This window comes from Ambystoma mexicanum, chromosome 9 (assembly GCF_040938575.1).
Source record: "Ambystoma mexicanum isolate Mex_15411 chromosome 9, UKY_AmexF1_1, whole genome shotgun sequence".
Taxonomy (NCBI): domain Eukaryota; kingdom Metazoa; phylum Chordata; class Amphibia; order Caudata; family Ambystomatidae; genus Ambystoma; species Ambystoma mexicanum.
Window position 1 is genome coordinate 1058702810 of NC_090931.1, and position 26270 is coordinate 1058729079.

General features: G+C 46.4%; 1 protein-coding gene across 5 annotated transcripts in view; it reads left to right on the forward strand.

Annotated features, from left to right (window-relative positions):
- The first annotated feature begins 2192 nt into the window (after positions 1-2192).
- The window catches only part of RBMS1 (RNA binding motif single stranded interacting protein 1), an 834814-nt gene continuing 810736 nt past the window's right edge, over positions 2193-26270 (forward strand). For 2 of the 5 annotated variants that reach the window (XM_069616341.1, XM_069616342.1), the window contains exon 1: positions 2193-2600. In XM_069616341.1, coding sequence (XP_069472442.1) covers positions 2526-2600 — 75 coding nt within the window. In that variant the 5' untranslated portion in view covers positions 2193-2525. The remainder of the gene's footprint in view (positions 2601-26270) is intronic. The other 3 variants (XM_069616344.1, XM_069616347.1, XM_069616343.1) reach the window with 3 other exon arrangements.

Here is a 26270-nt window from a genome sequence, read left to right on the forward strand (position 1 = left end):
CTTGATGTTTGCTCATCTGTCATGACCTTGCCCCCTTCTTCCTTGGTTGCTCCATTCCCCTTCCTGGGACAGCGGTGGAGGAGAGGGCTGTGCATCCACCATTTTGTTTATTTCAGGATGTTTGTCCACCTGTTATGTCCCTGACCCTTACGCCTTGGTCCCTCCATCACCTTCTTGGGACAGCAGTGGAAGGGGGCTGTGCCTGTATGTGCAGCCTAGCCCCTGCCCCCTTTGAATCCCTACCCTTTTCCTGCCACTTGGACCCTGGGAACTATTTTGACCTCCTTCCTCTTTCTGTCACTTGGACAGCTGTGTTCATCATGGCCCCACCCCCTTCCTCCTGGGACCGTGGGCGGGCTCTGCAAGGGTGGAGCAACAGCCTTATAAGTGAACAGAGAACCAGGGCAAGGTCTCTTTTTTGGCTGCAGTGCTGGACACATGGGTGCGGGCAGCGGAGCTACAGAGAACCTTAGCAGGTACACTTCTCCCAATCTGGCCTACTCCCTTTTCATCCCTGTGTGCCCCTTCCTCCCTGACCTGCTCTCCTCTGCCCCTGCCTCTCCGTCTCACTCTCCCGTCGGGTGTGCCGAGCTTGCATTCCTGCCACCAGTGCCCCTCCTTATCCCTGCAACCCAGTGCAGACAATCATCCATGTCTAGTGTGCCTAACATACTCTGCTGGAAAGGAGCCTACTTCCCTATCTGTAATAAATCGGTTTCCTTATTTCTGCAAAGACGTTGGTGCCTTCTTTTGTGTACCCACTTTCTTGGTTAGCCTGCCTGTTATTACAAGAGGGGAGAACCAGTCCGCATACCCAACGTACACCTTAGCAAGGTCTGTTAATTCCCTGGCCCAAAACTGTGGCTGTGCCTGGGTTCTCGCACATGGCCTTCCCCATTTTGGCCTGCCTTTCACATCCACAGGGATCCACGCTGACAATACGCCAGCAGCTTCAAAGATTTTAAATGGTACGTATCCTAAGCGCCTTAATCTCTCCTTTGCCAGAATCATAGCAATGCTCCAGCAGCAGATGTGTGACAAGGCATGACGCAGTGGAGTTGCATCTTGGAAGGGGATATTCGGCTTGCAAAACATGCAAGGCTGCCGCGCAGTACAAGGAGAAAGGCATGTGAAAAGCGAATCCTGGTGTGTGGCATCTTCATCGTGCATACACTACCAACCCCAGACAGTGCACACTACCAACTCTACACAGCTGCATGTAGCACCAGGGTTAATCTTCTCCAAGCAACGAGTTGGTGGTAGATCTCTTTCTTCGGCTGGGGCCTCCCTCTGGAACAGCCTCCATGAAACTTGAGGAGAATCATCTCCGGTTCCGGAAGCTCCTCAAAACCTTTCTCTTTGCTTCTGATTTTTCTCCTCCTCTCCCCTGCTGACTTCCTGGCTGATAGTGAAACTGCACTAGTTACCTGGCCACCCTCTGATCTCAGGCCCAGGTCCTCTTCCGCGCCAGTTGCTTACCTGCACTGCCTTTCCAGCAACCCTCGCACTTGGGGACTGCTTCTGTACCCCTAGAGTCGCACTACCAGCACTTGACACTCGATGCCTGCACTTACCCTTGCACTTTCCACCTGCTGGCTGTACGTTACCTACTGTTATTTATTCTATCATCCCACTGTACCCCTGCCTCCCTCTGCACTTTCCACCCACTTCCCTTGCACTTGTGTGATCTGAATGACACCTGGCCTATTATGATCGGTGTCTCTGTCTTCCCTCTGTTCCCCCTCCCTTGCCTCGTCGTGCCTTGAAACACTTGTGTATAGGCGCGCTATAAATGCCATGTCATAATCCCGGTACCATTCGACAGGAAAAACATGCTACCTTTTAGTCATACATTTCACATAAAAAGTGCATTAAATAGGTTTATGAGGTTATACACAATTCGCAACACATTTACTCACCCCCACCCCCAAAAAGGCTGTGATTGTATATGCATTAAAAGATCCAAACTACCATATTGCTTCTTATATGTACCACATTTTCAAATGCTTGTTAGGACCATGGAAGAGCTGGCAGGCTCGTACAATAAGACATTGAAGGTAATTATCGAGATGGCTTGCAGTAAATTCCGAGTGCTGCGGCTGCAACACACACCCACACCTCAGACCCTTCTAGGCTTGAAATTAAAATGGCCACTCCTCTTTCCCTCCCCCGCTGGCTGCCTCCTGCCTCTCGTGCCAGCAGCCGCAAGCAGCAGTGCTCCCTGCCGCCTGTCACCGCTGCAGTTTAGGGGAGTTTATTGATCGCACTCCTGCACGATCCGTCTGGCGCGGAGAGGGCACTGGGCTGCGTGTCCTGCTTCCCGAGGCTTGCTTGCAGCTGGGCGGGGAGTGCTGGCTGCTGGGAGCGGGAGTAGAGGCGGCGGCTGGTGCTCTGCAGCTGCAGGGGTGAGTGAGCCCGTAGCCACTAGCCAGCAGAAGCTAGAAGGGCAAAGCAGACCGCGGGGAGCACTTTGGAGAGCACCCGAGACCCCTCCCTGCAAGGCGCAGGCTCAGATTCCCATCTTCATGGGCAAAGTGTGGAAACAGCAGATGTACCCCCAGTACACCACCTACTACTACCCTCAGTATCTGCAGGCTAAGGTAGGGCGTACTTGTCAGTCCCGGCTCCCTGGCAGCAGCCCCGTGTGCGCAGCGCGGGCACTGGCCGGTCGTGGGGCTGCGTAAGTCCCTGAGGGGAGGGGAGGGGGGGGCGACGGGGTTCACACAGGCCATGCCGGGCTCTGGGTGTGGCCCGTGGTGACACCACCCTTTCCTGAGGGGAGGAGGGGAGGGTGTGGGACGTGCGTAAAGCGAAATGCCTCAGCTGTCACTGTTCCCTGCACTCGCTGTCAGACCGCTGGAATCACACGGTGCTGCTGCCTGGCGATTAGCTTTCATTCGCGGTCTTTCCCTGTGTTTTTGAATGTTTTTAATATTTTACCTGGGATCTGGTATGGGGAGTTTTCTCCGATATTGGACTGGTGTTCCGGTTCGCGCGATGGCGGGCTCCAAGCTTACCATGTTCTGGTTTCCTCCAATATATTTTAGTTTGTTGTGCTCCTTATTTGGAACTGTGCGACTAATGGTTGTTATTGGACCACGCAGTTGGCTTTGGAGTTGTGATATTTTGTATTGGTTGCACCACAATGCCAGAAAAATCTGTGCAATGTTCATATAAATGACTCCCCAAAGTGCGCAGCACTGGTTGTTTACTGAATTAGAAAAATGCACTGCGGCCTGGGACATATCTTAATTGGAAGTTTGGGCCAGCGGATAAGTTCGTATAGCCCTTTTTTAAGAAGTTAAGTTGGCACCTGATAGCAGTGCCCTTCGCATTCATGCCGCAAAATGCACAGTGTACCCGAGGGGCGACCTGAATATTTTTGACGGCATCTGTTGACTGAATTACTACATTTATTAAGGGTGGTGTGTTCCTATCTTTCACCCCCCTGCCCCTCAAGCCCACGCTCCCCAACAACAGATAGGTCCTTTCCCAGGCCCCCAACTCAAGCTCGTCAGAGAGGCGCCACCCGGGAAGGTCGCAGCACTGCCCGTGGAGGCGGGGTGACCCGCCCAGCGCCTCGGCACATTGCGGAAGGCGTGCTGAAGGGTGTGCGCAGTTTCACAATGTCTTCCCGCCCCCGCACGTCCCATGTTGTGCCTTTGCGCGACTTGAGCGGCCGCGCCTGCAACCACCAGTGCGGGCACCAGTGGAGCCTTCCGCGGGCATTGCACGGTGATTAGAATCTGAATTGCCCCACGTTCATGGCAACATTAACTGTACATCGCCACAGTGGTTTGCAGAAAAAAAGCCGCTTCCCCAACCTAGATATCCTTCATGACTGATGCACTTTGTCGGCGAAAAGCTGAAACCACTCTCGCCATTTCGGCGTGTTTTTTGCGAGGGCATTTGTCACGTTTTGGCCAAGATTCTAAGATGTTATCACCCTGATAACAATTGTATTCGTCAGCAGCCTGTCAACTTTTATTTTTTGGACAAATATCCCTTCAGTCACCGTGATTAGGATCATCAGTTGCTGCCAATAACGGATCATATGTTCTGCTATCGTTTCTGGCTCCCCAGCTCTTGTTTTGGGGCGCACACTTTTTGATGTCTCGTTTTTTAAAAACTCTTACTGCGTTCACGAAATAAAAAGAAACACTGATGGAAATGCTCTCATATTGGACAATTTTTTATTTGTGTATTACGTAGTGTGTGAATTTATTTCCATATATTATTCATGCAAAAGCTTCAACTTGCACGAATTCTTATAGGTGTAAATTGGCTTTTGGTGCAAGTTACAGTAATCTCGCTGCTTTTCACATTAATTCCCTGCGATGGAGGTACAATTCTCAATGATCTGAGGATTTTCCTAGTGGTTGCTCCTTCTCTTGCTTGTGATCAAAGATTTTATGTAAACGGTTTGCCTTTTCACTTCATTTTTTGTTACATTGTGGCATGCCTTTCAAACATGTTTCCTTTTTATACAAAAATAAAACCTATTTGAGAAGAAATGAGTACTTTTTGTGTAATGTGTGCTCCTATAGATATAATGAATGCAGGTTCGCCTTTTAAAGAAACCTTTTGTTGGGGTGCTACAGGCTAAGGGTACTTCCATAAGCAATGCCATTAGATCTGCTACCATGGAGATGTATCTGGCAGTGCAGTTACTTCTGATAGGCTGAGGTGTGGTGTGGTGTGCCAGAAGCATGCCAAGGCACCCGTGGCACACATTCGGCTCCAATGTGCCTCACACATGTTGCTCAGTATAACCAAGCAGCCAACAAAGCAAACATCATATGAAGAAAACGGCCAAATTCTTTTTTTTAAAAAAGTTGAGATGACATCTTTCGAAGAGTGAAATACATCAGCACATCCTTATGAGGTACTATGAGAAAAGACCTCATTTTAAAGATCTCAAGTAACAAAGACTGATTTACAATGCCCGATTTTATGTTGATCGGAAAACCAGTATTGTAAAGGTTTTTCTCTCATGAGACCTTTTTAAAATGCATTAAAAATTCTATATTTTGGGGGGGGGGTTTCACCCCCGAGCCCTCCATTGTTCCTCCCCGCCGCTCATGCCCCCACTCCCCCAAACCAAAACACATACATACACCAACGCACACGCACACTTACCCGTTCTCCTCGTCCTGTGATTCCGGGCCTCGACGTGACTGTCAGCCCCTGCGCGCACTTGTGTGCAGCTGGCGCGTGACTGTTCCATTTAGAAAAACCGCTCTGTGCGGGCATGGAGAGTTCTTTCAAAATTGTTTTTTAGGTGAAAAGATCTTAAGAAAAAGATCTTTTCAACTAGAACGCATTATGGAGCACACCACTGAACATCTAATATTGAGTGCTACTAGCCAGGCCTTCACGAGTTTGCTGATACCAAATCACAGTAGGCTATTTTCTGTACATTTATGAAGTTAATAGAAAATGGCTTCCCTATTCATTGTCTGTATATTTTCCACTCTGGTATTTTCTCATTCAGTGTTTGCTCAATACAAACCATTATTAGATTAATTGTATATTAGATATTGTACTTTGTAAATGTAACATGCCCAGCGGGGTACAAAAATCTAAATGAACAAATACATTAATAATTTGAAAACCAAAGTGCGCCTTATAAGACACAGTAAACCTTTTCACTGCTTTTATTGAAGCAAATTGCCTAATACGCAGAGGATACCTGTCATGTAAATGAAATTATGCAGCGCGCATCGAACATTATTAAAGCAATGCTGATCCTATTTCAGACAGTTACGTGTATCTGACATATTCAGCGATCTGCTTTCCATTCCATATGGGTAGCTGGGACAAAAGATGATTCCAGAGGCTTGCAATGCTATAGTTAACCAAAGAATACCCTCTTATGTTCCACTGGCAAGAGTCTATATTGTGTCACTGTGCCAACTATAACCTGAGCTGAAACAGAATATGAGAATCTGTTCTTGTCATGGCATTCGTCAATTATTGTTATGCAGCAGTTTCCTCACCCACCGGTCACGTGGTGATGAGCATATTTGCGCATCTGTCCCGATAGTTGGAATGGCCAGGCATCGCTCAAGCTCTCTTGCGGATATTAGGGGTCTAGGCTGGGAGTATTAAATTATTTTAAACACAATGAATCTAATATGGGATTGTTCGTAGATGGCCATAACAAATTATTTGATTACAAAAAATACTTTCCTGAAAATGTAAGAATGTTGATGATACTCGTTTGCCATGCTTTCCATGAAAACGTGGAGATATTTGCCAATTCTGGACGCTTATGTGATGCTTGCGTGGTAGATAGAGCCAGGTGGCTTTGTTATAGCCCAAGGCATGTATTTGTTTTTTAAAATTGATTAGCAAAGTTTGCTAATTACAATGTTTGGGATTAGCAAACAAATCCATTTGATTAGCAATATTGTACTAATATTTTTATTGTCACAAGGAGTTATTGGTACGCATTACATAAAATGAGTAACAATACATCAGTTTTGTTTACCACTGAAGTAAGACATTAGAGAGATGAGTCGCGCCTTGCAAATTCTTTACGATCCATTTGACCTGCAGATCGTGTCACTTAGTTTATCTACTCGACCTCAGAGAAATGCAGTCGTCCCATGATGATAACAAATTTAAATACACTTTCGGAAAAATGGTGCATGTCACCACAAACCCACTTTATGTTTGGCACACTACTTCCACCCAGAGGCCTGCCATGCACAGTGAAACTTTTATTTGAAATTTACGGCAAAAAAAGCAAATGTTAAATAAAAGTTTCAAACGTCCACTCCAAATGGTACTCTCCCTTCATAAAATGTACTAGACTATGTGAGTGGCTGAAAGGACTTTGAAAGCCATGGATGAGTGTCTGTAAAATGTAAAAGGCTAGCTGCATGAATGGACACAAATAAATAAATAAATGTATATGATAAAAAAGGCTCTGAAAATAGTCTGGCCAGTTCTTCCACAGTTGCTAATATATAATGCAATCATAATCATAGAGCATAGCAAGCTTTGGAGGCTAACTACAGTCTATGGTGTTGAAGTAGATCTGTAGATATACAGACTTGATGGAACTATTGATCACTACTTTGCGTTAACATCTAGTTAGCTTTGTGAATTCATTAAGCAGGAGGATAGAAAGTAAGAGACTAAGCAGAGTGGATGGTGTAGTAGGCAGAGAGCTGGGTAAACTAGGTGGAATATTGTAGTTTGTGGCCATCTCACTTTCGGGGTAGCTGGTATATAGTAACAGGTTGATAAGGTAGAATGTCAGTGAGTATGGGATCAACTCATGGGTTGAGCATGAGTTGCACAGATGCCTGCAACTAGCAGGTTACAGAACTAAGCTTGCCATCAAAAGAATTTGGTCACGTGGCTCTTCAAATGTGTTCACTCATCATCTTCCCCAACAAAAGGAAATATAGTTGACACTGAAATTTAGATAAACCTAAACTATACTGTAAAGCATGGAGACAAGTCAGTGTTTTACAGTGGCAATGCTGTAATTATGCATTATATAACAACTTAAAGTTGTAGGAATGGCGTAGCATGATAGTCTTTAAAAAGAAATAAAGTGAACACATACCTGCCTTTTCCAGACAGGATATAGTTAGCATAATAAAAGTATCTGCTCAATAACTTCTGGATTGCCGTTATTTGAAAAAAGAAAACAAAGTCTTGCCTAGCACTCCCACACATGCCTTTGGCACTTAAGAGTGGAGGAGAGGATTATTACTACACTGTCTCTCCCTTAGCCCCTTTGCACTTGCAGCAAACAGAGTAAAGAGAGTTGAGAGAGTCTTGAAGGCAAGAGATGAATGCAGGACGAGCTGTGCTTTCATTAAACAGGGTAACTCAAATAGCTAGCTTTGCTACTCAAGTGCCAATTTAATTAGTAAACCTACAGAATTGCATAGCAAATTGCTATGCTATGCTTATTTTATGCCTTGTAGCCCATCTAGGCATTACACATCCCGTTGTCTTCTACCTCATGCTTCATAAATAGGTGGGTTGGTAACCAAGGGGTGAATGAGATCAGTATTGGGCTGTGTTTGAATGATGGGGTGAGAGACAGGGTGGATGCTGTGGCAAATGACATGTAGGATGAATTTTAACCAGACACACACATGTTAGACTTTCGGCTGGGGAAGCATTACTGGCGGTGGGCAGCAAAAGGTGAGACGGCAGCTGGAGCATGTGCAGTGATGAAGGGTCTGCTTCACTGCACATGCTCTGTAGACTACCCCAGTTTTGAAAAAGAAGGGCATATTGTGTTATGTTGATATGCTTTCATACTACACATATCGCCATGGGCAGCACCTGTTTAAAATTTCCTGGTGTCTCCATGGCTCAGAGAATGTGAACCGTGCACAAGAAGCAAGGCTTAGGCAGACACAGTAGGCCACGCCTCAAAATGTGCACCTGCCACTAGCCATTGGCGAGTGATATTTGACTTTGGCAAATAAGTAATGTTGTGGTGTGTGTATGTGGAGAACTGAGTGAACAAGTACCTTTTTATTCCTGGCTAGTAGCTTGCAACCTTACATTTTCATCCATGGGGGCTACCAGTAGCCAAGAGTAGTCAAGGTATGGTTTCTGAGTAAACAGCCTTTAAGCAAGCCTTTTTGATGCTGCAAATAGGAGAGCTCTGCTTTGACATGTGTGCCAGGATTGTTTTGCAGACTTGGACGTTTGGAATATTTCAAGTGTTCCTCCTTAGAACTGCTAAGAAAAACACAGCTTTTCGTTAAAAAGTATAGCTAGAAAATTGTGTTTACAGTGCGCCACTTGGCAGCATGAAAATAAATCCATGGGTAAAGTACCTACTGAAACCACCAAGGGCCCAGCCAGACATGCCTTTTGCAATTGCTTGTTGCATGCAATAAAGGGCTGCTAGTCACCCTCATGTTGTTTCGAAGTTCAACATCTGCCACTGTCTGAATGACGTACTGAAAAATATTAGGGGTTAATGATGCCGAAAAGGTTGCAAAGCACTATTCTAGCTAACCGTTGGGTCCGAATTACCTTCACGGTCACCTCTGGGTTTCGAACTCACCATTATGTCCCAAATTCCGTCATGTTCATCCCTTGATTTATAACTCAATGTCATGCCCTGATTGATGTCACTGCAAACTCCCAATTCCTAACTCACCGTAGGCTACCAAGTTCTCTCAATTGCTCCTTATGATTTCTAAGTCCTTGTTTGGCCCTGGTTCATCTCTCTGGCGTCCTCTGATTTCTATCTGACTGTAAGGCTGTGATTCATCTAACTGTAGCTGTCACACCCTAATTTTTAACTCGCTGCCTGTCTCTGATTTATCTTACGGCCACCCCCTTGATTTCTAACCCACCGGGCCTCCTAACAAGTGTGGAGGTCTGGAAGATTCTGGTAAGTTTACCGGCACCCTTGTTTCTGGACCGCCAAACTACAAGTCTGCCTGCTGGGGCTGCTGCGCCCGACAGGTCTGACTCTGCCAGGCGCAGCGTCCCCGGCAGGCATAGATGCCATGGAAGCACTGGCACCATTAGCAACAGTGCCGGTACTTCTGAGTCCTCATTCCCATGGAGTCCTATGCGACTCCATGGGAATGGGACTTACATTTTCCGGTGCCTAATTTACCGGGCCGCCAGGACTTGTAATGTCCCGGTGGCACCGGGAGCTAGGTGCTGGAAACGGTGTTAGGAGGGCAGCAGCAACCCGCCGGTCGCACTGACTGGGTCCTGGCGACCTCGTAATGAGGCCCACTGTCCGGCCCTGATTAATCTCATTGACGCACCGTAATTTCGAACCCACTGCTAGGTCCCATTCATTCTCACTGTTACTCTGATTTCTGACTCTGTCACAGACTTTCCTCTCACTCCCTGATTTTCTAATTCGCAGAATTTAATTCAAAATGTTCTTCACGATGTAAGACCAATTGGAACGCAGCCCCTGCACTTCTGCAGAAACTACAGTCCATTACAAGGCAACCAGGAAACTTTGGCCAACCAATGCACATCTCGTCAACCAACAAACCTTCAAGGGCATCGAATATGGAGTCGAAAGACATGGTTATCTTCTCTGAATGCCCAGGTGCCCCTTATGTGACATTGGTGCAAAAGGAGCAGTGTCAACACCAGACACCATATTGGTAGGGTACCCCCTTATCCTCCCTCTCGCAACACTCTATACACATTAGTCTGGCGGTAGCCGTGCCAGTAAAACTGGCAGGCTGCCACTGGAACAGTTGGGATTTACCTGCTCCGGACTTGCTGGAATTACAGGGGTGTTACAGCCGTGGTGATCTGGTAATTCCAGAGCCGGCATTCTGTAAATCTCCATTCCCGTGGAGTCCAATAGGACTCTACGGGAATGGGGAAGTGGAAACACTGGCACAGTGTTTCTGCATCCGTCTGCAGCAAGTGACGTTACACCCGCCAGGTCAGAACTGGCGGGTGTAACACCACACGGCCACAGAACTTGTAGTTAGCTGGTCGGGAAAACGCTGCTGGTACCATTTTACCGGCACCGTTATATCCGGACGGCTAGCTTGTGATGAGGGCCATTGTTTCTTTCCGGAGTGGTGGATTGCCTGTGGATATTTATCTGCAGGTAGCCTCGGCACATAGAGGTGGCAATGCTCACCACCGTGCTAGTTGTACCAACCACCACTGACGTTACTGGAAGTCATGAATTGTACCACAGTAAATCACAAAGTGTATTTATTTATTTATTTATTTATTGGACATTTGTTAGGCGCGCATAGAACAAATAAATAGCGTTTCCAAGTTCATCTCATTTAACGCTGCCCCAACACTTAAAACAACAGAAGAGAAATAGGAGCACATCCTTTGTGGCCAGCTCCACTGATTCATTAGGTGGGAACCTGCCTGCAGAAGACAAGGTGGGCCGAAAGTGTAAGTGTTTTACAGATTAGCCTCATTTTGCCTTTTAATTGCTTGACGTGTCTGACAGCGAGATAAGTATGGGCACCCTGTACCCATTTGGGTGGCGGGCTGGGGTCAGACTTCAACGTGAGTGTAAAGCGCCCCTTACAAGTAATGTGCCTTTAAGGGTGATTCAATTGAAATGCTGAGTTAATATTTCGACACCTATTACTGGAATGAAATGTAAAACAAACTGAAATTGTCAATCTGTGCACAAGCCTTTCCGTTGTGGGCATTGCAATGCAGACAGGGTTCTGCAGAGACCCTTGTTGGCACTGTGCCTTTACCTGCAGCTGGCCTGCGCCACGTAGCCGACACTTGGAACGAGTCCCAGAGGAAGCCCTGCCCAGAGTTGGTTAATTTGTGAATAAGAAATACACACCTAGATGTGATAACCACTTCACCAGCCACAAGGTCTCAAGTGAAGCACCCCCATGCTCACTTGAATCTTTGCTAGAGGTGTCGGAGGTGTTCCTTTGGCGCATGCTGGAGAAGACTTCTTCCGTTCTGCTCGTTGGCCCTCGAAGAGAAAAAGTCTGTCTCAGATGGATGCCACAATGCCCACCTGTAAGTAAGCAGAAGGGGCAATGTGACCCCACTGAAACAGATGAGTTATAAGGGTACCTCTAAATACCACCGGTCCTCCAAGTGAGTTATACGTAAGTATTCTTACGCTTATTCAGCTTATTCACAAGATCTTCAAATGTTTCGTCGTAATATAGCTGCGTTATTCCAATTAGCCCAATGTTCATCGACCTTCTTCAGGACCTAGGTAGACCTAAACTGTGGTCTAACCTACTGGCAATAGGTGAACAATGTCTTCCGGTACATATCTCCAACATCCCTTGATGTGGGTAGTGTCACTATTTTGGCACAAATGTATCTCTGTTACTTGGCTACTGTTCAAAGATGCTGTTCATCATTTCAGACTAGGTGACTCCTTGTCTGTCAACAAGGGTCAAAGCACCTGCCCCTACATGCCATGGCCATAACACATTAATGCCCTATGAAGATGAGGAGGAGAGAATGAAGTAGAGATCTATTCAAGAACATCTGTCTTCATGGACACCTGTCTTTCCCTAGAACATAGGCGGACACAATATTAAGTGCCTACCTGGCTTTTCCACAAGGAATTGGGAACCAGGGTTCAATCCTGTTGAAGCCCCCCCCCTCGCCACCCCACAATCAACTGGGCATCAGGTTTTGATCCGCTCCACCAATGTTAACTTGTTGTTCTATATAGGGTGGACACTACTGAGCATACTGTATTTTGTTATAATGTATCATTTTTATTTATTCCCTGCTTTTTGTGTCAACAAGCTGGTTCTATGCCCCCTGGAGGACCCACTTACCAAGTGAGAATGACATAGCGTATGCTCATACAGAATCATACAGAATCACATGTTTGTTTTATTTGAGTCATGTGAAGACCAAAAGAAGATTGAATTCATAGAACATGTTTTCAAATACTCACCAAGTTCACACATTACATATTAGTTGCAGCCCCATTCCTTTCAACAACCACTTGTAGGACATTTTTAACATAGGGAATTGGTCTGCAGCAAATGACCTGTGAAAGTACTTGAAACAAACCTTGTTGTTGGTTTTCTTTTTAATAAAACATTTTATTGTTTTAACAGCAAAGAATAAAGAGGAAAAAACAAAGAGAGTCACCATAAGAAGAACTCCATCGCTTGACATTGCAACATACACGAGTAAACTGCAAATAAGGTCGAATTTAGTGGTCTTGCTACATCTGTCCAGTGGATCCATCAATCTCCCTTTACCGTGCAGTCGACCATCCCAACAGTTAACCATTACCCCCCTCCCCATTCCCCTCCTATTTACCACAAACTTTCATGAACTTTGCTGGGCATCCCCGAACGTTATAAACCCTCCTTTCCAGGGCCATGCACCTGTCCATCTCACTGTTTCCAACAGTACAGCCTCGGTCGATCTGGGGACCCCCACAATGAGGCATGTACTTTTTTGATTAGTCCCAAGGCCACTGTCAAGAATGTCTTTTCACATTTTGCGATCCACGCCTCCCCCCATATCCTGAGTAACATACATTTCGGGTCTTTCGGGACTTCTGGTACCAGTATATTTGACTACACATTCACACCACGAAATTTGGGCCTGGTCGCATTCCCACAGGGTGTGATAAAATGTGTACCCGACCCTCTGCACAGAAGAAAATGATCATCTGCACACCCCCATGCATACAGTTTGGTACGGGAGTAGTAAACTCTATGTAGAATCTTGTACTGTATGAGGCGGAGCCTGGCAGATATTCCGATTTCCTGTGGTAACATCAGCGCCTCCACCCACTCCTCGGGTTCCATTATGCCTACATCCCGCTCCCACCTGTTCCTCGGACGGGTTAGTTCCCAGGCCTCATAGGCAGATATTATTTGATACAGCGTTGACGTGACCTCTCAATTCAAACTGGCAGTATATTTGCTTCCAGCAGAGAGCGTTGTGGGATTTCCCCCATATCAGGAAACTACAATTTTAGTGCCTGTTTCAGTTGCATATATCGAAAACCTTCCCCCTCGGCAAGGGCAAACTTGTTCTTAAGGCACTCAAATGAAAGAGGACCACCCCCCTGCACCACCGCCCTTAAGTATCGGATTCCAAGATTCTCCCAGTTCCTGAAGTAACCCATTTTACAGAGCTCTGGGAGGTGTACATTTTCTCAAGTGGTTTGCATAGCGTCAGCCTCCCTCCCCACCCAATGTGAGTGTGTGCTGTGGGCCAAGATCTGCACTACATGTCGCGTCATGAGCGGGAGCCCTTCTCACCCTCCTTTCTTCCCATACAATATCAGAACCAGGGTCTTTCCCCCATCGACCCCTTTTCCAATACAGTATGTGGTAATGCTGTGTTGCTGTGAAGCCAGTTGTTGACAACTCACAACTGCGCTACCCAATAGTATTGTTGCAAGATGAGTAGACTGATCCCTCCCTCCCAAACTGATCGCTGGAGGGTCCTAAGGGCAAAACGAGTCTGCACCGCCCCAGAAGCTCCCTCAGGGTTCCGTCTATCCCTCCAAATATTTTCTTAGAGATCGGGAGTGGGGCATTCTGCAAGACATTGAGAAATGTGGGTAACGATATCAGAACAGGGTCTACGCAGATTAGTGGCGTGCAGCCTAGAGTTACAGAAGACCATATGCAGTATCGCCGGGGTGCTACCTTGGGTTGCGGGGTGACGGCACTCAGTATCGCCGGGGTGCTGGATGGTGGGGAAAATGTAGGCGCAAAGGTTGGTATTTGCCGCTGGTTTTAGTTTGCGTGGGGGCGTGTTGTGGACGTTCTAGGCGCAACTCAGTTTTCTTTGTGCCTCAGGTTACTTTGCACTTTGAAATCCGTGAATACGTGGAACGCACAATTACATTTTATGTATGTAAGTAGGCGCAAAGTTGTTCTAGGCGCTAAGTACTTTGCGGTGACTATGAATCGGACCCTTTGTCTCAGTGACTAACCCTTTGATGGTTTATTTCTTGTTTTCCCATCTCCAGTAGACCTAGGGAGAAACTAATGGCATCTCCGCACTCTGTCCATTGTTTGGCAATAGATGGGAAACGCGCTGCCCATGAACAAGGTTTTGGCCCACGCAACTGCATGGTGATACATAATGATGTGTCTGGCTGTGTTAGGGCTTATTTATGCTTGCACAGACTTCAAGGTTGCAACATTGGTTGCGAAGTGGTTTGGACACTCATCTCCTAATAGTGATTTGTAATGGGACTGGGTTTGCGTTTCACTTCTCCCCTATTCAAGGTGCCCTTTTTTAATTTTAATTGTGTTGCTCTTGTCTGCCCACTGATAAAACATAGATAAACAAGACATGATCTAAATTGGTGTATGTGTGTATGCTTGAGGAACAAATGGCCTCGCAGCTTGGTGGTCTGGGTTCATATGCAGCAAACTTTCCAACAGTGTTCGATAACTCCAGTTCGTCATTTTTCAGAGGATGTTACTTTCTCGCTTCTTTACGCCTCCTAAAAGGTCCCTCTTCCCAATACAGCACAATGGGAACATTCACTTTTCCCAGTTTCCGTCTCAAATGTAAAAAAGGAGATCTGACCACTACAATTCCTATGCATACATTTTTTTGCAGTACTACCTTTAGGCACCTATGTGAGATCATGGACTCCCCGATTAAGGCAGACAATGGGCAAATTGGGACCCAGCCCACATCTGTGTTTTTCTCTCATCATGGGAATAAAGTTACGAACCAAGCCATCTACATTCTCAGCGAAGCCTGAGCTCTAAATGGAAGACTGCCATGTGAGTCACACTTTACTAGGCTGAGATGTTGGGGTGGGCTGTGCTGCATTTGAACAAGTGTTCCTACAGTGCACATACTTGCCAACATGATCCATTCCATTAGGTGCTTATCTGGTCATGAATTTTGTTTTGTATTATGTAACTTGTAGTCTTGGTTTTGTAATGGAAACAAACAGAACTACAAGTCACAGAAAGCACACAAAAATGTTTGGGTCTGCCTTCTATGTTACCAACAGCCAAAATAAGTGTAACCTCTGGGGATACAATAATCAGTCTTAGTTACAGTTTGTGCTGATATGCACTGTTTATGAACAGTTAATTCATGGTGTTTTGGGTGAAGGAGCAGGGTGAAGCACTGAGGGGGGAAGCTGTATTGGGCCTGTCACCTAATTGGGTAAAAACAGCTTTACATGTTGTGCAGTGTTCATATGCATTGTTTGTGTGTGTACATTGTGGTAACCGTGTTTTATGCTGTCAGTTATTTTCTTTGAAAAAGAAGAAGTGGGTGATGCACCCAAAACAGTAGATCAAGCAATGTGAGGACATCGAAGACATGCTGCTCACAGATGAGACATCTGTTGTACTTGAGTGGTTCAAAAGGATGGCATTTTTGGAAGGGGGGGCACTCTTGGAAATCACAACTGAAGAATGCTGGAAAGGTCCATACCTGGTGGTGCATCTCCAAGAATGTTGCTGGCCCGAAAGTCGGAACGGATACAGCCTCCTTCAATGAGCACATTGTATGTGGGGTCTTGTTACTACATGTGCAAAGTTGTTTGTCCAAGGACACCAAAAAATAAGGCAACGATCCTTAACATGCTTCTGTGGCAGGATTCATTGAGCCATGGTCTTCATAGGGTTCGGACTTAACCTAAGACTCTGGACCTTAATCGACTGAAATGGGGTTGGTGCACCTCAAGGGAAACTTGAAGCAGGTTCATAAACCAATTAACAATGCTGAGGTAGTTTGTAGCATCAACAAGGTTTGTTTCAGGGGGGGGCGCTGTTGCGCAGCAGATGAACAAGTCGTAGGACATCATCGCTCTGTGAGGCTGAATAGATAATGGCCCTCATTCCGAGTTAGGACTACACCATGGAGTAAATAGCTCCATGGTTGGCAACCATGGAGCTATTTACTCCATGGAATACCGGCATGGTGAATGGAGTAATTTCCGGTCCATTCCAAGGTTGGATGGACCGGTAATTCCCCATTCACCATAGCCCTTCCCCATCCCCATTTCTGCCCCCATAGGGCTCAATGGGAATGGGGAAGGAGGTAATTACGGCACCGTAAATTACGGTGCCGTAATTTACTCCAAGGTCACTTTGCGGGTCCCGTAATTTACTCCTGCTAAAAGCAGGAGGTAAAGAGGGACCCGCAAAGGTAACTCGGAATACGGAGGTAAGGGATTACCGCCATCGGTGCCCTTACAGGCACCGGTAATCCCTTACCTCCAACCTCGGAATGACCCCCAATGTTACTAATCCTACCATACAAGCTGCATGAATACATTTCCGGCCGAGAGGGGAAAGATCGTCAAGTGCCGGCGGTCGCCAGCAGCGCTCTGGGCTCAATCGGTGGCCGGGGGTGAAGATATGCAACAGTTTCCCTTTCAGCGGGCCGAGGTGAAGGAGGCACGGCTGCCATATTGCTGGAGGGCCAGGGGTACTGGGAGCCCGCCAGCTGCTCCATAAAATCTCCAGTATGAAGACCCGCCGTCTGGCAGCAGTGCAGAGGCTGCGGATTGGCAAGCCGCGGATTGAAGGGGGAGCCGAGCAAGACAGCACTCATGGAAAATCTGGGCAGTTTCCCACGAGGTGGGTCGAGGAGAAGGAGGCATGACTGCAATAGACCGGGTGGTGCTGTGTGTCTGTCGGCTGAGCTACGGGTCCTCCAGTTTGAGGATTCACTATCTGATAAGAGTGGTAGCTGCGGGCCAGTGGGCTATGGATTGGAGGAGGAGCCAAGCTGGAAGGCGTGCGTAGATGGGAATGCAGTGGAAGCACTCCAGTCTCCAATAACTCTGATCACTCTAAGGAGGTGCCACGGGCGGTAAGCCAGATCACGAATGGCTGCCCACACGGGCCCAGTGCATGGGAATAGCAGGCCCAGTACACAAACATCAGATAAGGGGCACCAAACCTCCAGACACCGGGGGACTGGCTTGCAGGAGGGGTGTACGGGTAGTAGGGGTACTAGTGGTATTAAGAATTCTCCAGTAGTGGCGAAGGGGGCGCCGGATGAATAGCAGCAGCCCCAGTTGTGAGAGGAGGCTTGGGCAAGTGTTGCGGTCAGGAGGGCCTGCGATGTGGAGGCGGTCTATGATCTGCTGGCTGTGCCGGGCACCAGAGAGGGGGATGCAGTGACATTGATGAGCATTAAAACATAAGGAAAGTGCATTGGCTGCCAGGAATGTGGTAGTGAGGGGCTGGGGGCCAAGGAGCAGACGCCAGTGGAGACAATCAGTGACATTAGGAGCAGCCCACAAGTGGGGAGGTGACTGCAGCGGGGAGAGCCACCAGAACGAGACTCTGGACACAATAAGGTGTAGGGATGGTGGCCTGGCATTGAGGGTACGAGGCAACAGCTCCCGGACGGACATCACCCCAGGTGGCATGTGGGCCATTGGAACAAGCTGAAAAGGTGGGTCTGGGGGGTGCTCAACAGGGCAGGGGCTCCCATCCAATCTTACTATGGCAAAGAAAAAGACTAAGAAAGCTACACAACAAAGCAAAATGGAGCAATTTGTTGTGTCTGGCATGGTTAAAGCACAACCCATAATAAAGGAAGCCCCCGGTGGCGTGGATCTAGCCCAGGGCCCGAGCATTTCACTCAGTGACATCATGGGTGCCATAGCTGAATCGCGGACGTCGGTGGAGAAAAAAAAAAGAAAAAATCGATGGACTGGCATCTGAGGTCTTCTTCCTGCGGCAGAACGTCCTTGAGAATGGGAGAGGCAGAACAGCGGATATCGGACAGAGAGAACGCAGTAAAGAAGATGGAAAAACAACTAGTGATGGTGTCGCAGTAGCTCAGAGTCCAGGAGAGTAGGGTGGAAGACAGTGAAGGGAGGTCGAGGCAAAACAACCATTGCATTCTGGGGCTCCCAGAAAGAGCAGAGGGTCTCAATATGGAGCATTTTCTCGGAAAATGGCTGCCAAACCTAATGGCACCAAAGAAACTCTCAAACTTCTTTTAAGTGGAATGGGCCCGTAGGATGCCCACAGGCAGAATGGTGCCAGGAGCTCACCCACAAACTGTTATTGCACGATTATTGAACTTCAGAGACAGGGACACCCTGCTGCAGATGGTCACGGCAGTAGGCACGAGCACCAATAATGGCTTCTGCATCTGGCTCTTTCTGGATTACACAAGATAGGTGCAGAGGGCACGTCAATCTTTTGAGCCTATCAAGCAAAAGCTGCTATCTAGCGGTATTAAATATGCCCTTTTTCTTCCCTTTGCAACTGAAAGTTTAATATGGGCCAAAGGCGCTCCTCTTCATCACACCATGGGAAGCATGGGAGTGGTATGAGACTAACATCCAGCGGACAGGAACCCGTATGCCGATGAGAGGGTCGCAGCAGTAGCCAAGCCAGTGCCGTCATCAGCTCCACTGTTTTTGCAAGTCCCGAATTCCCCAGTAGATAACAATGGCATCCTGTGTCGAGGAGAGGAAGCATGAGTCTGAGGTGAGAGTTGGCATTGGGTATTGGCATAGCAGGGAGGAGCTTTATGAAGAAGCAACAGTAAAACAAAAACCTCTGGACTGGGGGAGGCTAAGGGACAGGCCTGCCTCTGGCATCTCAAGTGGCCGCAGCAGCGGGTACCCCATGCATGGGTGTGTTTTTTGGTTTGTGTGGGTTCTTGCACAAGCCTGGCCGACAGGTGCTTCAGTTGGGGGAGATGTGCAAGGTGGGAGAATTGGGGGAGTTTTTTGTTCTTGTTCTATGATTGGTCACTGGGTTGACATCGCTTGGCATAGGTGGGGGGGATACGGGGGCGGCAGGTTTCCTCAGGGGTCAAGCATGGGGAACATTTGGGAGGGGGATCACGCAGGATCAAAGGCTTGAGATTTGATGTCTTGGGTGGATGGCAGCTGACAACCTTGTCACGGTCCTAACATGGAACATAAACGGGATGTGTTCAAGTATTAAACACAAAATGATATTGTAATTCCTCAACAGGCACTCTCCGGACTTCACTCTCCTTACCGAGACTCACCTAGTGGGTACACAAAAGGATACCTTTGTTGTGGGTAGGTGCATTCACGAGTTGTGTGAATAGCATGTCTCTGAAGGCACTGTGTAATGCTTCAGCTTTGTGATCTTGGCTATCATTAAACCCGAGGTTCTGGTCACCAAGGACGATGCATTTTGTTTTGGGTTTGATCAGTGGATTAAGTAGTAATGGTATGTCTATATCTGGCTGAGAATTTTTGTTTGGGGCTCTATATATCGTTACTATGTTGATAGTGGTTTTATGATTGGTAGCAAGTTTTGTGAGTAGGATTTCGTATCCCTCTGGATTATCAATGGGACAAGCTCTTAGGTTGAGTTGGGTTTTTGCAATAATAGCTACTCCCCCACCAACTGTTTTAGTTCTATCCGTTCTGTAAATAGTGTAGTTGGGTGGAATGGCGATGGCAAGAGTGGGTCCAGAGGTTTGGTGAAGCCAAGTTTCGGTCACTATGAGCATGTCTAGTTCCTGATCTGTTATGTAGTCACGTATTTCTGGAGCATGGGCAGCTATGGATCGTGCGTTAATCAGGGCTAGTTTGAGTTCAGAGTTGGGATGAGTCTGTGTTTTCAGTGTTGAGTGGGCGTTGCTGGCTTTATTAAGAGTGGCTTGCTGCTTGCTGGTGTTTGAGAGGGTATTAGTGAATGGGTTGGGCGGACGAACCACTATGGGAATCGTGAGGTCTTGCATTGGGTGGAGGTATTGGTAGCTGGACATTTAAGAGTTCGAGCCCTAAGTCGTTGATTTCTCCTGGTGAGCTGAGATGGGCTCAATTTGCACTGTTCTTTAGTAGTGTGTTCTAAATTGGGGGGGAGGCCGTGGGGTGGTGTGTGTCTGAGATATATGTCAGTTGCATCTTGTAGCAACTGAAGTTGGGTGGTGGTTCCTTTTGGGATAGTTGTTCTGGGTAAGCGTGCTAGGAATGGGGGATGTTTTCGTTTGTTGGCAACTACTCAATCAGAGGGTTATACTGGTCATGGTCCGTAAAGAATGGCTTGATGTTGGGTAGGAAAGGGATGGGACAGGGGATAGGGTGGTGTCTGGGGCACACTAGTCTGCTGAGCCCGTTTACGTGGGAGACGAAGTGTGATCCTGTGCAGGGCAGGTTAAGAGGTATGATACAAAAAGGAAACATGATAAAAGTAAACCAGGCTGATATTGCTAATAGTTGGTAGTAGGTTGGTGCAGTAGCAGTGGTCATTTGCCAATATATTCCATCAAGGTCGGGCCGACAGCATAGCATCGGTGGCCTAGTTTTCTTGTTAGCTCTAGAGATTATATATAGATAAATTGAGCAGTTAATACTTGTAATCATACATACATATAACGTAATATTTCTAGCATAATAGTAGAAGTATTTTTGTGGTTGGTGCGTGGTCTGGATAAGAGAAGAGTGGCGTACAATTATTCAGTTAGATGCATTATCCAGGATATTTGTAAGTCGAGTACTAGTAAATGTATGGTTGAAGCTTTGCAGTCCTTTCAAGGGTGCTGTTTTGGCGCTGGCATGAGAGGCATGGTTATGGTACAGTACATCTCTACCTTATGCAGATCATATACTAAACGGGTGTAGGAAACAATATCAATCATTAGGTGTACTGAAGGCAGTTGTGCTTTGTATGCATGCTGGTTATTGGTACGCCAATAAGCAGTAGGTCAATATAAATCATGCATGCATAGAATTTTACAGCATTATAGTTTTTTACTCACACTTGAGGTTGTGATGTCTGTGAGTTAGGATCTGGGTTGGAAATGGAGCAGAGTTTTGTCCAGGTGAATGAGTTGCGGTACCTTTGTGGCCCCACCGCGGACAGCCACAGACAGGCCCTTTTGGACACGGCCCTTAGGGTGCGTGGCCGGCTTGCGCCTCCGGTCGGGGGCTCGGCCTCAAATGGGAAGTAGCCACCAATCAGTGGGTTTCTATGGTGCCTGCTGCAACCATTACCTATATGTATGATTAGGTTCCTCTGCTAACAACAACCCTAGAATATAATGATTTGTTTACAAGAGAACATTCTTAGATACATTAAGTAGTTCATGATAGTTCTCCCAATCACACCTAACATCTTATTTCCAACATTATAAACTCAACCCCTTGTAAGGAATGTTTATTAAAATTATTTTCATATGTCATGTCATCAGTAACATTCATGATGTCATCTTTCATGTCCTGGGTGTTAGTCTTAGCAGTGCACGGTGGTGGCATGAGTTATGGTTGCTTAGCTTACCATAACTGGCAAATTTCTTTTTTTTTCTCGGTTTTACTTGTACCCATAATGATCCTTTAACAATGTTTTCTCTGTGAATTTCATGGGTTTGGACCAGTGCACACTAATGTCCTCTGGCTTACTAATATTATACTTACCCCAATATAGCAACATTTGTGTCCAATTTACAAAGTTTCACCATAAAACTCTGCCATTCCCCACCTTCTATTATCATATTTAACACTTCTATACACTCTTTGCAACTTTTTCCAGTGTTTTTGTGTTTGTCCATGTCCGCAAACTTCTGACATCATCGCAGACTATCCGGACAGTATTACATGACCGCACGCTCGCGCGTGGCATGATGACGTTTTTGCGAACATGTCTGCACTTGGCGAACAAGTCTGTGCTTCGCAAACAGTCCGGACCTGCATTTTCTGCTGGTTTAGGATCTTTTTAGCTGGAATTTACCCTTGCACAGCTCCTACACCTATTCTTACTCATCCATTAACAATCTAGCACAAAGCAGATACCTGGACGAATATTAGAGAACTGCTTAAAAATGGCATAAGCTATTGCCATCTCTTCTCCCCAAGAGCCACAACCAGCAGGAGGAGGACCTACACAACAAAAAAAGGTCAGTATTTCCAAAGACAATGAAGTGGACCAAGAAGATGAGGTAGAGGAAGTGCCTACCTCTAGCACCCAGAGATAATCATGGGTGTGGCAGTTCTTTACCACTGTTGGGAAAGTACCAAAGGCTAAAGCTACCAAAGTGAAATGCACTGTTATACTCAGTCGCAGACTACCTGGACAGTAGTCCTACGGGACCAACTGCATGCGCCGCCACACCAAATCCAACCACTGCAATGTTTTCAGAAAGGTTGTTCCTTTCTTAGCAAGTAGTAGGCTGCCTTCCTCCACCTCATCTTTCTCCACCAATACTTTTACGACACAGCCTTCTTCTGTGGGACACCACGTCCCACCAGCTACCTTGCAAGCGATAAAAGAGGCTGTCGATCCATATGTTTCGAAGACAACAGTACTCTGTATATACTGCAACACACCACTCTGCAGGGGCGAGTAATTTTGAAGTGCTATTGAAGCTGTAATCAAGGAGCATGAGAAACACTACCCCGTACCTTATGTGTAACACACACACAACATTTCCCCCTGTCGAACTGCCCCTCCATATTAATGGGTGGTGCCCATGCTCTCATTTCCCTGCCCACCTTGCTTTCTGAGCTCTCATGCAACAACAAAAAAAGGTTCCTTTAGGAACCAGCTTTCACAGTTAAAAATAGAACTAAAAGAAATAATCTTATAGACTCCATGTACTTTCCATTTATCAATAAAGTAGATAGACTCAATAAGATTTGTCTACTGCTAATGGAAATAATGTGGCATTCATCCTCCGTTCTAATGGCCGACACTGGGGATAACAGCCCGGCAGCCCAAGTTATCGGTCCAAGTGAAGCGAGGGCAAATAACAAGGGCTCCGGGCCGTTATCCCCCGTTCCAGCACATGCAACTGGGGGATGAAGGCCATTAGCAGCCCGGGTTGCCAAAACGGTAAACCAGGGTGCTTATAAAAAAGGATTTTCCTTCCTACACCGGGACACACGCAGTCTCTCTCTGTAGGAAGGAACATCCTTTCCCAAGATAGCCACCATGGAAAGGGAAAGCGGAGTTCCGTATGGAGCCCCTCTTCCCTTTCCATGGCGGCCTGTGGGAGGTGAAGAGAAAGAGCAAATGTGACGGCAGCAACCATCACCAAAATAAGGTAAGTAGGGGGGTAAAAAAAAGAAAAACGGGATGGAGGGTGGGGGGGAAGATGTCGTCGGGGGAGAGACAGCTGTCAGGCGGCTTGGAATGCAGGCTTGTATCGGCGGTTTAAGCATGCATTCCTAGCCAACTGATTGACTGGCTCCCCTGCCCAGGGTGTTAATGGACAATTGTATACTAGAGAAAAATATGAAAGGCCAGAAACAATTGTCTTTCCCAAATACTTTTCTCTACCATAAAATAAGGACCATAATCGATGAACCTTTATAACTATCCACGGTCTCTCCAGACCCATTTCCATGCCATGGATCCTTAAAGCATCCAGTTGGCACGTGCACACCATCGCACAGGGCAGCCCTTTTACCTTTTTTTATTTTATATTTGTAACGCTCCCTCAATGCCTACTTTCAAACAGTCACTCATCCATCCACCAATCACTTCCAAAAACTGTTCATATAATCCTATGGCCATATTAAGCTTCCACAGATCAACTGCTACTTAACAATCTTTTACAAATCTTTTGCATCTGCATTTCGGATAACTACTGGAGCAGAGGAGTCTCAAGGGTGGGATGCATGTTAACCATAACATCCTTTGGCAAAGTTTTTTTCTGTCAATTTAGTTTGCAATGTTTTTGTAAGTGAAAATGTTTCATGGGGTTACATCACTGTATATAAGTAATGAATAATTCCACTTTTCATATACATGAAAGAACTATAAACCTCCTTTAAGAAAGAAACATTTTCTGCAACACATACTTATTTCTGTCGTTATCGGCAGCGCATGCTGGGGATGGAAATCATTGTTCAATTGCCACGGCATAAGGCTCCACCATGACCCCAACCAAACCACCCCTATTATTCACTGCACCTACCCTGCATCCTAGATCAGTGTCCACTGTACCATAATAATGTAACCAATGGCCAGTGCTCCTGGCTTGCAACCATGGCCAGTCTCCAAATCCATGGGGCATGGGCTTCGGCCATGCTGCATTTCCCAATAAGCAAATCAGAGTACACATTTGTGTTTGCTGAGGACCAGGCCCACTACCCACACACCAAATGTATTTCACTAGATTTTCTACTTCCATTCTTACACTTTCGAAAAATAAAACACAAGACCTATTTAAAAATAAAACATGCTTTCAGGTCCTTGCTAATGCTCGTCGGGTAAGTTTGTTGTAATCTAGTCCACCACTTCAGGCTGTAACCGCAAACAGAATATTGTTTCCCATTCAAACCTACCGCTTCAGCCATGCTGCATGCCCAATTAGCAAATTACAGTACACATTTCTCCTTGCTGTTGGCCAGGCCCATTGCCCAGACACCAGTGTTGTATCACTGTGCTGTGTGCTTACATTTTAAACTTTTGAAAAAAATAAAACATAGGACTTATTTGCAAAACCATGCTTTGAAGTTCTTGCTGACCCTCATGCATATTTGCTGCAATCCCATCCAGCACTTCAACCTGTGCACACGTGCAGATTTATTTTCCCATTCAAACCTATCCCAATTTCGAGAAACTTTACTGCATAGCAGGTCCCTGGTGGCCATGCCCACTTTAACCTCAATAATGGTCCCTTGTGGTCATGGCCAGTTGCCTTTGACCATGACCCGGACAATCTGGCTACTGCCCATGGCCACAGGCTATACCTCAGTCACCAAAGGTATATCACTATTTGTTGTACCTATATTTTGACCCTTTTCAAGATATAAAACACAGACACATTTTCAAAACCATGCTTTCAGGTACTTGCCAATGCTCCTTACACGTGTTTGCTACAAATCCGCCCATGTTTTATTTTCCCAAAGTGTCAAAATGTACGTATATACAATAGTCCTAACGTAGCCCCCACTTGATAAAATCCATTCAGACTTTGCACAAACATTCAAGGGTGGTGGGTCTATAATCATTCTGAATACTTTTGTCCACATTTTTCAAATGGCAACAAAGTTATAAGCCATCTAAAAATGTTGAGACCCCACCTCTAATTTTGCTCCCTCTTGACAGAATCCCACCAAACTGGGCAAGATTACTCCCATCTAGGTCTACAATCTGTTTGCAATCTTTTGGGCAGATTCGTCAAATGGCACCACATTTATAAACCATTCAAATATGTTGGGGTCCCCGTCTAATTTTGTTCCCTCTTGACAAAACAGCACCACACTTTGCATAACCAGTCAGAGCCATGTCTAGAATGACATTCCCAAATTCCATGTAGTTTCATTGAGAGCCGCCAAAGTTAAAAATGTGATATGATATGACCTTTATAATGCACCTATACACAAGTGTTTCAAGGCGTCACAAGGCAAGGGAGGGGAAACGGAGGGAGGGCAAAGAACAGGCCTAGTGGCATTCAGATCGCTCAAGTGCAAGGGGTTTGGGGGGTTGGGAGGATGGAGAAGTGCAGGACAAGGAAAAACAGAAAAAACAAGTAGTGCAGCCAACGGGTGGCAAGTGCAGGTGCTCAGAAGTGCAGACAACGAGTGTCTAATAGGTGCAGGAGAGGGGACTGTAGGGTTACAGATTGCATCCAAAAACTGCGTTACACCAACCCTGTAATGCACAAATAAGTATACATGTCCCTGAACATCTCAGATGTTCGCAAACATCACAGGATTGCCCCGGACATGCAGACCGTTCGCCTACCAGCAGTATTTAATACCCACCAGTATTTCTGGCTTTTTAAGGCCATATCCCATCCCACCCTCATCACCCTTCACCTCCTCAGAGATTGTTTTATTAGTTTGACAACTGCAATGTTGTTTTTTTTAATATGTTTTACCGCAAATACAACATGGTGGGCATTTCCAAAAAATA